Genomic DNA, 15508 nt, shown 5'->3' on the forward strand with positions numbered 1-15508 from the left:
GCAGAAGGCACTATCTCTTTTTCTATGTTAACATTAATTTGTAGTGAACCTATTGCCCAGATGAGATTAAAATGGATCTACACAGAGACAATGGTGCCAATAGACAGTAAGAATCCTTATTCACAAGAACGCTCATACCCTAGGCCAAAGCCTTGATGTCTGCATCACACAGCCAATACACTGTTTTACTTATCCTAGCTTAAGTTTGCTTTCTGAAGCTTGTCATCCAAGTAATGTTTTTTTATCACACAATGGCCAAAAGGATATTTTCTGAAGTCCTATTAGTAAATAAATTAATGAGTTCTAATGAAAGAGTAAGAGGGATACTAGGGGAATGAGGGGGAAAGGGGAAAATATCCCCTTAGAGAGGGACAGTCAATGTTCTTGAAATAGTCAAATTGTTTCTTAGATCTAAAAAGAAAAAGCTGACACACAGGCTTACAGGCGGGGCAAGCCACAGTCAAAGACAGCAAGAATAGCTAACATCAGAGATAACCAGATGGCAAGAGGCAACGGCAAGAACCTAAGCAACAGAAACCAATGCCATTTGCCATCATCAGAACCCAATTCCCCCACCACAGCAAGCCCTAGATACCCCAACACACAAGAAAATCAAGATTTTGATTTAAAATCACAACTCTTGATGATATTGGAGGACATTAAGAAAGACATAAATAACCCCCCTTAAAGAAATACAGGACAACACAAGTAGAAGGCCTTAAAGAGGAAATACAAAAATCATCCAAACAGGGGAAGGAATTGAACAAAATAATCTGTATTCTAAAAACAGAAATACAAACAGTATAGAAATCACAAGGGAGACAACCCTGCAGACCCATGACTCCAGCTGCATATGTAGCAGAGGATAGCCCTGTTGGGCAACTGTGGTAGGAGAAGCCCTTGGTCCTGCCAAAGATGGACTCCCCAGTGTACGGGAATGTCAGGGTGGGAGGCTGGAATGGATGGATGGTTGGGTGGGAGAACACTATCATACAAGAAGGGGGGAGGGAGGGTGGGATGGGGGCAAATGGATGGGAAAATGGAAAAGGAGGTAACGTTGAAATGTAAACAAAACACACACACACACACACACACAGAAAGAAAAGAAAACCTAGGAAAGAGATCAGAAGTCATAAATAAAAGCATTACCAACAGAATACAAGAGATAGAAGAGCAAATCTCAGGGACAGAAGATACCATAGAAAACATTGACACAACTATCAAAGGAAATGCAAAACACAAAAAACTCCTAACCCAAAACATCCAGGACACGATTTGGAGTTCAAACCTAAGGATTCTAGGTATAGAAGAGAACGAAGATTCCCAACTTAAAGGGCTAGTATCTTCAACAGAATTATTGAAAAAAAACTTCCCTAACTTAAAGAGAGAGATGCCCATAAACATACAAGAAACGTACAGAACTGCAAAGAGATTGGACAAGAAAAGAAATTTCTCCCATCACATAATAGTCAAAACTCCAAATACACAAATGAAAGAAAGAATATTAAAAGCAATGAGGGAAAATGGTCAAGTAACATATAAAGGTAGAACTATGAGAAGCACACTAGGTCTCTCAATAGAGACTATGGAAACTAGAAGATGGGCAGATGTCATACAGGCCCTAAGAGAACACAAATGCAAGCTCAGGCTACTGTATCCAGCAAAACTCTCAATTACCATAGAAAGAGAAACCAAGATATTCCACGACAAAACCAAATTTACACAATATCTTTCTACAAATCCACCCTACAAAGGTTAATAAAAAGAAAACTCCAGCACAGGGAGGGAAATTACATCCTAGAAAAAGCAAAAAAGTAATCTTCTTTCAACTAACCAAAATAAGATAGTCACACAAATGTAATTAATTACACCTCTAACAACAAAAATTACAGGAAACAACAATCATTGGTCCCTAATAACTCTCAACATCAATGGACTCAATTCCCTAAGAAAAAGACATAGACTAACTGACTGGATATAGAAAGAGGACCCAGCATTTTGCTACATACAGGAAACACACCTCAGTGACAAAGTTGGACACTACCTCGGAGTAAAAGGCTAGAAAATAATTTTCCAAGCAAATGGTCCCAAGAAACAAGCTTGAGTAGCCATTCTAATATCAAAGAAAATTGAGTTTCAATTAAAAGTTACCAAAAATGATAAGGAAGGACACTTCATATTCATTGAAAAAAAACCCAGGACAATAAATTCTCAATTCTGAATATCTAAGTTCCAAATGCAAGGGCACCTACATTCATAAAAGAAACCTTACTAAAGATCAAAGAACACATTGCATCTTATACAATAAGAGTGGGAGAGTTCAACACCCCATTTTCATCAATGGACAGATTATGGAAACAGAGACTAATCAGAGACACAGAGAAACTAACGTAAGTTATAAACCAAATGGATTTAACAGATTATTTATGGAACATTTCATCCTAAAGCAAAACAATATACCTTCTTCTCAGCACATTATAGTACCTTCTCCAGAACTGACAATATAATTGGTCACAAAACAGGCCTCAACAGATACAAGGAGATTGAAATAATCCCATGCATATTATAAGATCACCATGGACTAAGGCTGGTCTTTAATAACAACAAAAATGACAGAAAGCCCACATACACATGGAAGCTGAACAATGCTCTACTCAATGATAAGGAAGAAATAATAAAGAAATTAAAGACTTTTTAGAATTTAATGAAAATGAAGGCACAACATACCCAAACTTATGGGACACAATGAAAGCAATGTTAAGAGGAAAACTCAAAGCTCTGAGTGCCTCCAAAAAGAAACTGGAGAGGGCATACACTAGCAGCTTGACAGCACACCTAAAAGCTCTAGAACAAAAAGAAGCAAATGAACCCAAGAGAAGTAGAAGGCAGGAAATAATCAAACTCAGGACTGAGTGTAAACAAAAAGAACTTGACAAAGAATCAACAAAACCAGCCTAAACAGAGGGCACAGAGGGAGTATCTAAATTAAGAAAATAAGAAATGGAAAGTTAGAGTCCAGAGAATCAAATAACCCTATTAAAAATGGGATACAGAGCTAAACAAAGAATTCTCAACTGAGGAATATCTAATGGGTAAAGAGCACCTAAAGAAATGTTCAACATCCTTAGTCATCAGGGAAATGCAAATCAAAACAACCCTGAGATTCCACCTCACACCAGTCAGAATGGCTAAGATCAAAACTCAGGTGACAACTTATTGGTGGGACTGCAAACTGGTACAACCACTATGAAAATCAATCTGGAGGTTCCTCAGAAAATTGGACATAGTTCTGAGGACCCAGCTATATCTCCTGAGCATATACCCAAAAGATGCTACAACATACAAGGACACATGCTCCACTATGTTCATTGCAGTCTTATTTATAATAGCCAGAACCTGGAAAGAACCCAGATGTCCCTCAACAGAGGAATGGACACAGAAAATGTGGTACATCTACACAATGGAGTACTACTCGGCTATTAAAAACAACGACTTCATAAAATTCATAGGCAAATGGATGGAACTAGAAAATATCATGCTGAGTGAGGTAACCCAATCACAAAAAACAGAACAAAACACACACACACACACACACACACACACACACACACACACGGTATGCACCCACTGATAAGTGGATATTAGCCCCAAAGCTTGGATTACTTATGATACAATCCACAGATCCCATGAAGTTCAAGAAGAAGACAACCAAAGTGCGGATGCTTCAGTCCTTCTTAGAAGGGGAAACAAAAATATTCACAGGAGGATATATGGAGACAAAGTTTGGAGCAGAGACTGAAGGAAATGCCATCCAGAGACTGCCCCACCTGGGGATCCAGCCCATACACAGCCACCAAACTCACACAATATTGCAGTTCTCAGATCTGCAATAAAAAGAAAAAAAAAGACTGAATCATGGGGAAAGCTTGTTCCAACCCAGACAATGGGGCACTCTTAGCCATTTTTAAGAAATTTGTAGCTGGCGCTGACATTAAAAGGGTTGGGGACTGTTCTTTGAGATCTTATTTTGGAATTGATCTTCAATTCTCACTACACATTAATCTCTTAGGCACCTTTTGAAATCCCTGGTGTCCAGGACTTATTCCACATCTATAATAAATGAATACAAAGAAGACTTTATCAATATGAGATGAATGTGAGGCACAGCTCCCTGGGGAGTTGGAAACAGAGAAAGCAGATGCTGACGGAGAATGAGAAGACAAGAGAGGGCAAGGATCGTAGTAGTGAGGAAGGACAAATGACTGATCTGTCTGCAGAGAAAAAGAAGTGTAGGGTTAGGTCATGAAAGAGCCTAACCGCCAAACTAAGGGGCTTGTTATTCCTTTTGAAGGCAACTAGAAATCACTAAAGACCTGCTAGCCAAAATATGGCACGGCCTGGGAGCACAAGTCTGAGGGGGTGAATGAAAGACCGCTGCCTTGAGACAGGGTTAAGTAGGATAATTCAACAGTGGTCCATTTTCTTAAAGGGAGTACATGGGTGCATGCTCAAGATCGTGTGTTCTGTAGAAATGCTTCAATATTGCATCTAATTCAAAGACAACATAGCAATACTCTTCACAAGTTAGGAAGGCAAAATTCTACTCTAATAATCATCAACGGGAAGATTTTCTCAAGACTGAACTTCTTAAGCCAATGCTTCTTGGTCAGGGAAGGAGAAACAAAATATGAATTTAAGATTAACATTTTCCTTTCCTATGGATCGAGTTAGTACAATATATACTTCTGAAAAACAGTGATGTCAACAAGAAAACAAAATTAAAGCAGGCTAAGACATTCTAAATTTGAATCACTGGGACATCAGAATGCATTTGCTAAGGAAGTCTACATAAGTATTTGAAAAAATGAGGGGACTTAAAGCTTTTTTGAAATGACAAACAATGGCTGAAGTAGAGAGCACAGGAGAAAGGACAGATGTGTGAGACAAGTTCAGGCCAGTGCCACTGGAGGAAATCACCAGCACTAACACACACACCCTGCTGGTCATTTAGGTACTTATTTAATTTTCAGTGTTCAGCCACATTAATGAAGGGAAAACAAAATAACCACAATAGACTTTTTTTTTAGTTATTAAGACCCAAGCTAGAACAAAATAAATTTCCCTTTAAAAATGTTAAGCGAAATAAGCCAGACTAATAAAGATAGATAACACAGCATCTTATAAGAGGACTATAAAAATTAATATCTTTCTGGTGTGTGTGTGTGTGTGTGTGTGTGTGTGTGTGTGTGTGTGTGTTTGTGTAGCCTGAAATTGTAAGGAGGATCATAAGAAGGGAGGAAGAGATTTCAAGAGAAGGAAGAATAAGGAAAACATAGTAATGGAGTCCAGTAGACATGTACATAGCAGAGGGAACTAATGGGCTGAGAGGAAAGAGATCAATCAGCAGATGGCAGGGAGAAAAGGGCTGAAAGAATACTCTGAGGGAGACTATATATATTTTTCATATATTGTGGAATATATATGTACATATGTATATATAGTATGTATAATATTTTGCAATAGTATTTTCATCTATATGAATATATAGATGTATGAAATATATGTCGATATAAAATGTAAATATATGAAATATCTATAGATGTATGAAATTTGTATAAATACTATAACGAAATACGTTTTTGTATGCTAACTTAAAAAGATAAAAAAGAATGGTCTAATCTGTCAAGTAATTTTAATAGTGATCTGACAAGTAGCTCACTCAGGAGGGAAGAATATATGTTAATTGTTGTTGAAAATAAAACCTTTTAAGTTATAATCCAGTTCCCTTTCACTAGCGATGGTTAATTTTTATTGCCTTTGAATTATCAATGAAATTCATGGTTCCCTTTTGGGGTTTTTAGTCCTGTTAATAAAAAATTTTAAATGGGTATGGAAGGAATTTCAAAAATCATTCTGTTAGAATCTCCAAGGAAAAACAATAGAACAGGCAAGCTATAAATCTCAGAAACTGAAGGCAGGAGGGAGATAAGTAAGTAGAAGAAAAAGCTACTCCACTTTGAGTGTGAGTCTAAGGAAGTCTTCACATTTAGCAAAGCAGCTACATGATATAAGGAGAAGGCACTGGGTCACCTTCAGACATAGGTTAACAAAATAAAAATTTTGAGCAAGCTTAGGTTTTTGACTAGGATCAGAGAGACGGGGGAGGGAGGGAGGAGGGGAGAAGGAAGGGGGAAGAGTTTCACACTCAGAGTTAGAATTCCAAAAAAACAGGCAGGCTTAGCAGTATGGCATGGGCAGAAGGGGCTTCTGCACATTACCAGTGCATCTTCTCAGTGAGGAAAATTATTCCTCCCATCTCCTTAGCATATCTTCAGTTGTGGTGTTCTTCTGGTGAGGTGATTGGCAGCCCCAGCTGCAGGGGACAGTCCTATGTGATGTTCTAATCTTAGGAGAGGTGAAATCAAGTCTCCACTCAGGGCCTGAGGCAAAACTCGGAATCTATTCTTTGGGTCAGGAGGAAGTAGTTTTCCATTAAAGAGACTCCACAAAGCCCCGATACCTCTACTCTTCCATATGTTATTTTAAATCCTAAGGAGAGAGAAGCTGACATTTGCTTTCATTGTATTACCAGAGAAATAAGTTAGGTCTAAAGTCAACCATGACAAAAGAATCTATCATCCATGGCTTCCAACTCTGCTAATATCTAGGATAACTGCACAGTAACAGTGTAGGAAGAAAGGCAGAATTAAAATTTAAATATTATTTACTTGGCTGCAGATAAATTTCTTCCAATAACAAGCATCTTCATATGGAGCCTTTTTTCTCCCCATGTGAGGGGCTACCTCTTTAATGCAAACAAAGGAATATACTTTCCCTGCAATTCAATGACCCTTCCTTTAGGTGGCACTATAAGATACAACAATGATATTTCCCCTGGGGACAAGGCTATACCTTAATTACATCCCTTAACTTTTCCCAGATATTAAAACCCCAACGCCACATATTCCAAACCTCTTTTTCTTAATAATTTCATGAGACATGGCCAGAAGGGTAGTTGAGACATTAAACATTATATTATCAAAGGGAATATCATCGATAATCTAAGCTAATAAAAATGTTCACATCCCCATCATATAGCCAAAGCATTCGGCCTAATATAAAAAGAAAAGCTAAGTCAACAACAGAGGAGGTTACATACCTGAGCTTCTGATTGTACTGTTTGACCTTTTCCAGGGAGGCTGTGTTTATCTGCGCTTGAAACTCTTCCACGGAGATGTTGTCTCTATAGCAATATCCTTCCATGCTCTCCAGTGCTGCGAAACAAGTGAACAGTTTGCATGCCAACTTATAACTTAGTCACTGTGCATCTCTTCTATGCTACTAATTCTCAATATACTTAAAGTGCTGAGTATGAATACATGTGCAATAAGTAACTCCAGAAATGAATGAAAATGGGTCCTTTGCTCTCAAAACATATATATATATGTATATATATACATATATATATATATCAAACAGCTGAAAATTTATTGTTGTTGTTGTTGTTAAATAGGCAAAGGCAAGTTCTGGTTTAAACTATCCTCTATTTTTAAAGCATTTTGAATGCACTGTGGAAGACTAGACTATGCCATTCCAGAATATGCTGTTTTGGCATGAGCATTATTTTCAGCTGTTTATTTTGAGAAACTGCGGACATAGGAAGTGTTCTGAAAAAAAATGTAAAATTAAGTTTTTTGTAAAAAGAATTTATATCTTAAATGGGAGCCTACATTGTATATACCAGCACAAGGGTGTGGGGATGGGTGTCTGCATTTGCATGTACAGCCCCTTTCTGCACCATGAAGAAGAAGGGACAAAAGTGTAATAACTTCTAATCCCTCCACAAACCACTGAGATAAATTTATACAAGAAGCCTCATCATTATTTTCCTCATGTCTTAGAGTTTCTATTGCTGCAACCAAACACCATGACCAAAAAACAAATTGAAGCGGAAAACAAAAGGGTTTAATTGTCTTACATTTCCACACTGCTGTTCATCACTGAAGGAAATCAGGACAAGAACTCCAACAGGGCAGGATCTGGAGACAGGAGCCGATCCAGAGGCCATGGGGTGGGGAGGTGTGTATTGCTTACTGGCTTGTTCATCATGGCTTGCTCAGCTTGCTTTCTTATAGAACTCTGGGCCACCAGTCATCCATAGGCTGGTGATCCCTCCCCACCCCCGACCACTAATTGCGAAACTGTGAGGCTCTTTCCTTTCTGAGGACTCAAGTTTTCATAAAGTTGACACAGAAAACTAGCCAGTACCCCATGCCATTCTTTATAATTGGTGTTTTCTCCCTATTTGTTTCCCTGGATCTGAGTACCATTGTTTTTCTTTTCTCTGTGGGATGCATTCCAGACCTGCAGTAGACGCTGAAACAAGGGATTCTTCTGAAGCCTGATTGGATTTTCACACCATACACATGCACACCCCATAATGCCCCACACCTACATACACTTTTACAATACCTTTCTCATTTTCACAAAGCACTTAATATTTTTATGTTCTGTAACTACTGCACCAGGATAATAGAAACACGGGATTATTTATCCTCATAATATTATGGACGAAGGAACTAGTTTTACTTTGTGTCTATTAGGTCAAGAGTAACATTTTCCCAGGAAGGTAGCATTTATGCCTCTCTTCAGCACATCCCAATTGCCAACATCACTAATTTTGCATGTTGGAGCCATTACTCACTAAAGTCGGAATTATTTAAGAATGAGACCCTGTATAGTCAAGGACCTGATAACTGAGGTCAATTGAGTGACTCATGGGTAAGTGACTAATACACATGTGGATATGTTGCTCAAAGGATGATCTATCATGCTCTGGTTAGATACACAACATCACACTATTCAGAATGATGTGCAATTGAAACCGTGAATCACTTATATCTCCAATTTGCCATGTAGTGTTATCAGACCACACTTGCTAGCTGGTACACAAAACCACAAAAGTGAAACCACAGAGAAGGCAGAGACCACAGTTAAGCTGGGGTCAAAGCTGAAGAAGGACACCTGTCCCTGGCTTAACACACTCCATTCTGTACATCTTTGGCCCTACTCTGGCTCCTCAACTAATTTCCTAACGCTACCACGCTCTTTGGAAGTTAGGTTAGATTCTAGCCATGACAGGACTCATAAAAAGGGATTGAACTGCACTCAAGGAGCAGCAAGCCACAAGATACAGGAGCCTTTGCGGTGAAATCACTGCCCCAGCATTAGTTACTTTTCTGTGATTGTAACAAAGACCCTGACAAAGAACAATCAAGAGAAAAACTAGGTATTTTAGCTTATAGTTCTGAAGGAGACACAGGGTGCCATGACAGGGAAGTCACAGTAACAGAAGCATGAGGCAAGCCTGGCAGTCAAGAATCAGACTAATCACATTTAACCCCATACAGCAAGCAGACAGGGAGAAGAGGAAGTGTGGTCAGGAATAAAACTTCAGAGAAGAGACCCAACCGCCTGGTCAGGTGGGCACTCCTGAGGCTGCAGAGCGGAAGAGACCACCAACACTGCTCACCCCTGCCCACATCCCTGGCCCAAGAGGAAACTGTATAAGGCCTCTGGGCTCCCGTGGGGGAGGGCCCAGAAGCGGCAGGACCCCTGCCAGAGACACCGCCGGACCCTGAAGGAAACAGACCGGATAAACAGTTCTCTGCACCCAAATCCCGTGGGAGGGAGAGCTAAACCTTCAGAGAGGCAGACAAGCCTGGGAAACCAGAAGAGACTGCTCTCTGCACACACATCTCGGACGCCAGAGGAAAACACCAAAGGCCATCTGAAACCCTGGTGCACTGAAGCTCCCGGAAGAGGCGGCACAGGTATTCCTGGTTGCTGCCGCCGCAGAGAGCCCGTGGGCAGCACCCCACGAGCGAACTTGAGCCTCGGGACCACAGGTAAGACCAACTTTTCTGCTGCAAGAAAGCTGCCTGGTGAACTCAAGACACAGGCCCACACGAACAGCTGAAGACCTGTAGAGAGGAAAAACTACACGCTCGAAAGCAGAACACTCTGTTCCCATAACTGGCTGAAAGAAAACAGGAAAACATGTCTACAGCACTCCTGACACACAGGCTTATAGGACAGTCTAGCCACTGTCAGAAATAGCAGAACAAAGTAACACTAGAGATAATCTGATGGCGAGAGGCAAGCGCAGGAACCCAAGCAACAGAAACCAAGACTACTTGGCATCATCGGAGCCCAATTCTCCCACCAAAACAAACATGGAATATCCAAACACACCAGAAAAGCAAGATCTAGTTTCAAGATCATATTTGATCATGATGCTGGAGGACTTCAAGAAAGATGTGAAGAACTCCCTTAGGGAAACACAGGAAAACATTAATAAACAAGTAGAAGCCTACAGAGAGGAATCGCAAAAATCCCTGAAAGAATTCCAGGAAAACACAATCAAACAGTTGAAGGAATTAAAAATGGAAATAGAAGCAATCAAGAAAGAACACATGGAAACAACCCTGGATATAGAAAACCAAAAGAAGAGACAAGGAGCTGTAGATACAAGCTTCACCAACAGAATACAAGAAATGGAAGAGAGAATATCAGGAGCAGAAGATTCCATAGAAATCATTGACTCAACTGTCAAAGATAATGTAAAGCGGAAAAAGCTACTGGTCCAAAACATACAGGAAATCCAGGACTCAATGAGAAGATCAAACCTAAGGATAATAGGTATAGAAGAGAGTGAAGACTCCCAGCTCAAAGGACCAGTAAATATCTTCAACAAAATCATAGAAGAAAACTTCCCTAATCTAAAAAAAGAGATACCCATAGGCATACAAGAAGCCTACAGAACTCCAAATAGATTGGACCAGAAAAGAAACACCTCCCGTCACATAATAGTCAAAACACCAAACGCACAAAATAAAGAAAGAATATTAAAAGCAGTAAGGGAAAAAGGTCAAGTAACATATAAAGGCAGACCTATCAGAATCACACCAGAATTCTCGCCAGAAACTATGAAGGCCAGAAGATCCTGGACTGATGTCATACAGACCCTAAGAGAACACAAATGCCAGCCCAGGTTACTGTATCCTGCAAAACTCTCAATTAACATAGATGGAGAAACCAAGATATTCCATGACAAAACCAAATTTACACAATATCTTTCTACAAATCCAGCACTACAAAGGATAATAAATGGTAAAGCCCAACATAAGGGGGCAAGCTATAACCTAGAAGAAGCAAGAAACTAATCGTCTTGGCAACAAAACAAAGAGAATGAAAGCACACAAACATAACCTCACATCCAAATATGAATATAACGGGAAGCAATAATCACTATTCCTTAATATCTCTCAATATCAATGGCCTCAACTCCCCAATAAAAAGACATAGATTAACAAACTGGATACGCAATGAGGACCCTGCATTCTGCTGCCTACAGGAAACACACCTCAGAGACAAAGACAGACATTACCTCAGAGTGAAAGGTTGGAAAACAATTTTCCAAGCAAATGGTCAGAAGAAGCAAGCTGGAGTAGCCATTCTAATATCAAATAAAATCAATTTTCAATTAAAAGTCATCAAAAAAGATAAGGAAGGACACTTCATATTCATCAAAGGAAAAATCCACCAAGATGAACTCTCAATCCTAAATATCTATGCCCCAAATACAAGGGCACCTACATACATAAAAGAAACCTTACTAAAGCTCAAAACACACATTGCACCTCACACAATAATAGTGGGAGATTTCAACACCCCACTCTCATCAATGGACAGATCATGGAAACAGAAATTGAACAGAGATGTAGACAGACTAAGAGAAGTCATGAGCCAAATGGACTTAACGGATATTTATAGAACATTCTATCCTAAAGCAAAAGGATATACCTTCTTCTCAGCTCCTCATGGTACTTTCTCCAAAATTGACCATATAATTGGTCAAAAAACGGGCCTCAACAGGTACAGAAAGATAGAAATAATCCCATGCGTGCTATCGGACCACCACGGCCTAAAACTGGTCTTCAATAACAATCAAGGAAGAATGCCCACATATACGTGGAAATTGAACAATGCTCTACTCAAGGATAACCTGGTCAAGGAAGAAATAAAGAAAGAAATTAAAAACTTTTTAGAATTTAATGAAAATGAAGGTACAACATACCCAAACTTATGGGACACAATGAAAGCTGTGCTAAGAGGAAAACTCATAGCGCTGAGTGCCTGCAGAAAGAAACAGGAAAGAGCATATGTCAGCAGCTTGACAGCACACCTAAAAGCTCTAGAACAAAAAGAAGCACATACACCCAGGAGGAGTAGAAGGCAGGAAATAGTCAAACTCAGAGCTGAAATCAACCAAGTAGAAACAAAAAGGACCACAGAAAGAATCAACAGAACCAAAAGTTGGTTCTTTGAGAAAATCAACAAGATAGATAAACCCTTAGCCAGACTAACGAGAGGACACAGAGAGTGCGTCCAAATTAACAAAATCAGAAATGAAAAGGGAGACATAACAACAGATTCAGAGGAAATTCAAAAAATCATCAGATCTTACTATAAAAACCTATATTCAACAAAACTTGAAAATCTTCAGGAAATGGATAATTTCCTAGACAGATACCAGGTACCGAAGTTAAATCAGGAACAGATACACCAGTTAAACAACCCCATAACTCCTAAGGAAATAGAAGCAGTCATTAAAGGTCTCCCAACCAAAAAGAGCCCAGGTCCAGACGGGTTTAGTGCAGAATTCTACCAAACCTTCATAGAAGACCTCATACCAATATTATCCAAACTATTCCACAAAATTGAAACAGATGGATCACTACCGAATACCTTCTACGAAGCCACAATTACTCTTATACCTAAACTACACAAAGACACAACAAAGAAAGAGAACTTCAGACCAATTTCCCTTATGAATATCGATGCAAAAATACTCAATAAAATTCTGGCAAACCGAATCCAAGAGCACATCAAAACAATCATCCACCATGACCAAGTAGGCTTCATCCCAGGCATGCAGGGATGGTTTAATATATGGAAAACCATCAACTTGATCCATTATATAAACAAACTGAAAGAACAAAACCACATGATCATTTCATTAGACGCTGAGAAAGCATTTGACAAAATTCAACACCCCTTCATGATAAAAGTCCTGGAGAGAATAGGAATTCAAGGCCCATACCTGAACATAGTAAAAGCCATATACAGCAAACCAGTTGCTAACATTAAACTAAATGGAGAGAAACTCGAAGCAATCCCACTAAAATCAGGGACTAGACAAGGCTGCCCACTCTCTCCCTACTTATTCAATATAGTTCTTGAAGTTCTAGCCAGAGCAATCAGACAACAAAAGGAGGTCAAGGGGATACAGATCGGAAAAGAAGAAGTCAAAATATCACTGTTTGCAGATGATATGATAGTGTATTTAAGTGATCCCAAAAGTTCCACCAGAGAACTACTAAAGCTGATAAACAACTTCAGCAAAGTGGCTGGGTATAAAATTAACTCAAATAAATCAGTAGCCTTCCTCTACACAAAAGAGAAACAAGCCGAGAAAGAAATTAGGGAAACGACACCCTTCATAATAGACCCAAATAATATAAAGTACCTCGGTGTGACTTTAACCAAGCAAGTAAAAGATCTGTACAATAAGAACTACAAGACACTGAAGAAGGAAATTGAAGAAGACCTCAGAAGATGGAAAGATCTCCCATGCTCATGGATTGGCAGGATTAATATAGTAAAAATGGCCATTTTACCAAAAGCAATCTACAGATTCAATGCAATCCCCATCAAAATACCAATCCAATTCTTCAAAGAGTTAGACAGAACAATTTGCAAATTCATCTGGAATAACAAAAAACCCAGGATAGCTAAAGCTATCCTCAACAATAAAAGGACTTCAGGGGGAATCACTATCCCTGAACTCAAGCAGTATTACAGAGCAATAGTGATAAAAACTGCATGGTATTGGTACAGAGACAGACAGATAGACCAATGGAATAGAATTGAAGACCCAGAAATGAACCCACACACCTATGGTCACTTGATTTTTGACAAAGGAGCCAAAGCCATCAAATGGAAAAAAGATAGCATTTTCAGCAAATGGTGCTGGTTCAACTGGAGGTCAACATGTAGAAGAATGCAGATCGATCCATGCTTATCACCCTGTACAAAGCTTAAGTCCAAGTGGATCAAGGACCTCCACATCAAACCAGACACACTCAAACTAATAGAAGAAAAACTAGGGAAGCATCTGGAACACATGGGCACTGGAAAAAATTTCCTAAACAAAACACCAATGGCTTATGCTCTAAGATCAAGAATCGACAAATGGGATCTCATAAAACTGCAAAGCTTCTGTAAGGCAAAGGACATGGTGGTTAGGACAAAACGGCAACCAACAGATTGGGAAAAGATCTTTACCAATCCTACAACAGATAGAGGCCTTATATCCAAAATATACAAAGAACTCAAGAAGTTAGACCGCAGGGAAACAAATAACCCTATTGGAAAATGGGGTTCAGAGCTAAACAAAGAATTCACAGCTGAGGAATGCCGAATGGCTGAGAAACACCTAAAGAAATGTTCAACATCTTTAGTCATAAGGGAAATGCAAATCAAAACAACCCTGAGATTTCACTTCACACCAGTGAGAATGGCTAAGATCAAAAACTCAGGGGACAACAGATGCTGGCGAGGATGTGGAGGAAGAGGAACACTCCTCCATTGTTGGTGGGATTGCAAACTGGTACAACCATTCTGGAAATCAGTCTGGAGAATCCTCAGAAAATTGGACATTGAACTGCCTGAGGATCCAGCTATACCTCTCTTGGGCATATACCCAAAAGATGCCCCAACATATAAAAAAGACACGTGCTCCACTATGTTCATTGCAGCCTTATTTATAATAGCCAGAAGCTGGAAAGAACCCAGATGCCCTTCAACAGAGGAATGGATACAGAAAATGTGGTACATCTACACAATGGAATATTACTCAGCTATCAAAAACAACGACCTTATGAAATTCATAGGCAAATGGTTGGAACTGGAAAACATCATCCTGAGTGAGCTAACCCAATCACAGAAAGACATACATGGTATGCACTCATTGATAAGTGGCTATTAGCCCAAATGCTTGAATTACCCTAGATGCCTAGAGCAAATGAAACTCAAGACGGATGAGCAAAATGTGAATGCTTCACTCCTTCTTTAAAAGGGGAACAAGAATACCCTTGGCAGGGAAGAGAGAGGCAAAGATTAAAACAGAGACTGAAGGAACACCCATTCAGAGTCTGCCCCACATGTGGCCCATACATATATAGCCACCCAATTAGACAAGATGGATGAAGCAAAGAAGTGCAGACCGACAGGAGCCGGATGTAGATCGCTCCTAAGAGACACAGCCAGAATACACCAAATACAGAGGCGAATGCCAGCAGCAAACCACTGAACTGAGAATAGGACCCCCGTTGAAGGAATCAGAGAAAGAACTGGAAGATCTTGAAGGGTCTCGAGACTCCAT

General features: G+C 39.5%; 1 protein-coding gene across 1 annotated transcript in view; it reads right to left on the reverse strand.

The window, feature by feature from the left end:
- The window catches only part of Prex2 (phosphatidylinositol-3,4,5-trisphosphate-dependent Rac exchange factor 2), a 315395-nt gene that overhangs the window by 72221 nt on the left and 227666 nt on the right, over positions 1-15508 (reverse strand). Inside the window, exon 35 of the mRNA NM_001393795.1 lies at positions 7160-7274. Coding sequence (NP_001380724.1) covers positions 7160-7274 — 115 coding nt within the window. The remainder of the gene's footprint in view (positions 1-7159; positions 7275-15508) is intronic.

The sequence above is a fragment of the Rattus norvegicus genome, chromosome 5 (genome assembly GCF_036323735.1).
Source record: "Rattus norvegicus strain BN/NHsdMcwi chromosome 5, GRCr8, whole genome shotgun sequence".
In the NCBI taxonomy this organism is placed as follows: Eukaryota; Metazoa; Chordata; class Mammalia; order Rodentia; family Muridae; genus Rattus; species Rattus norvegicus.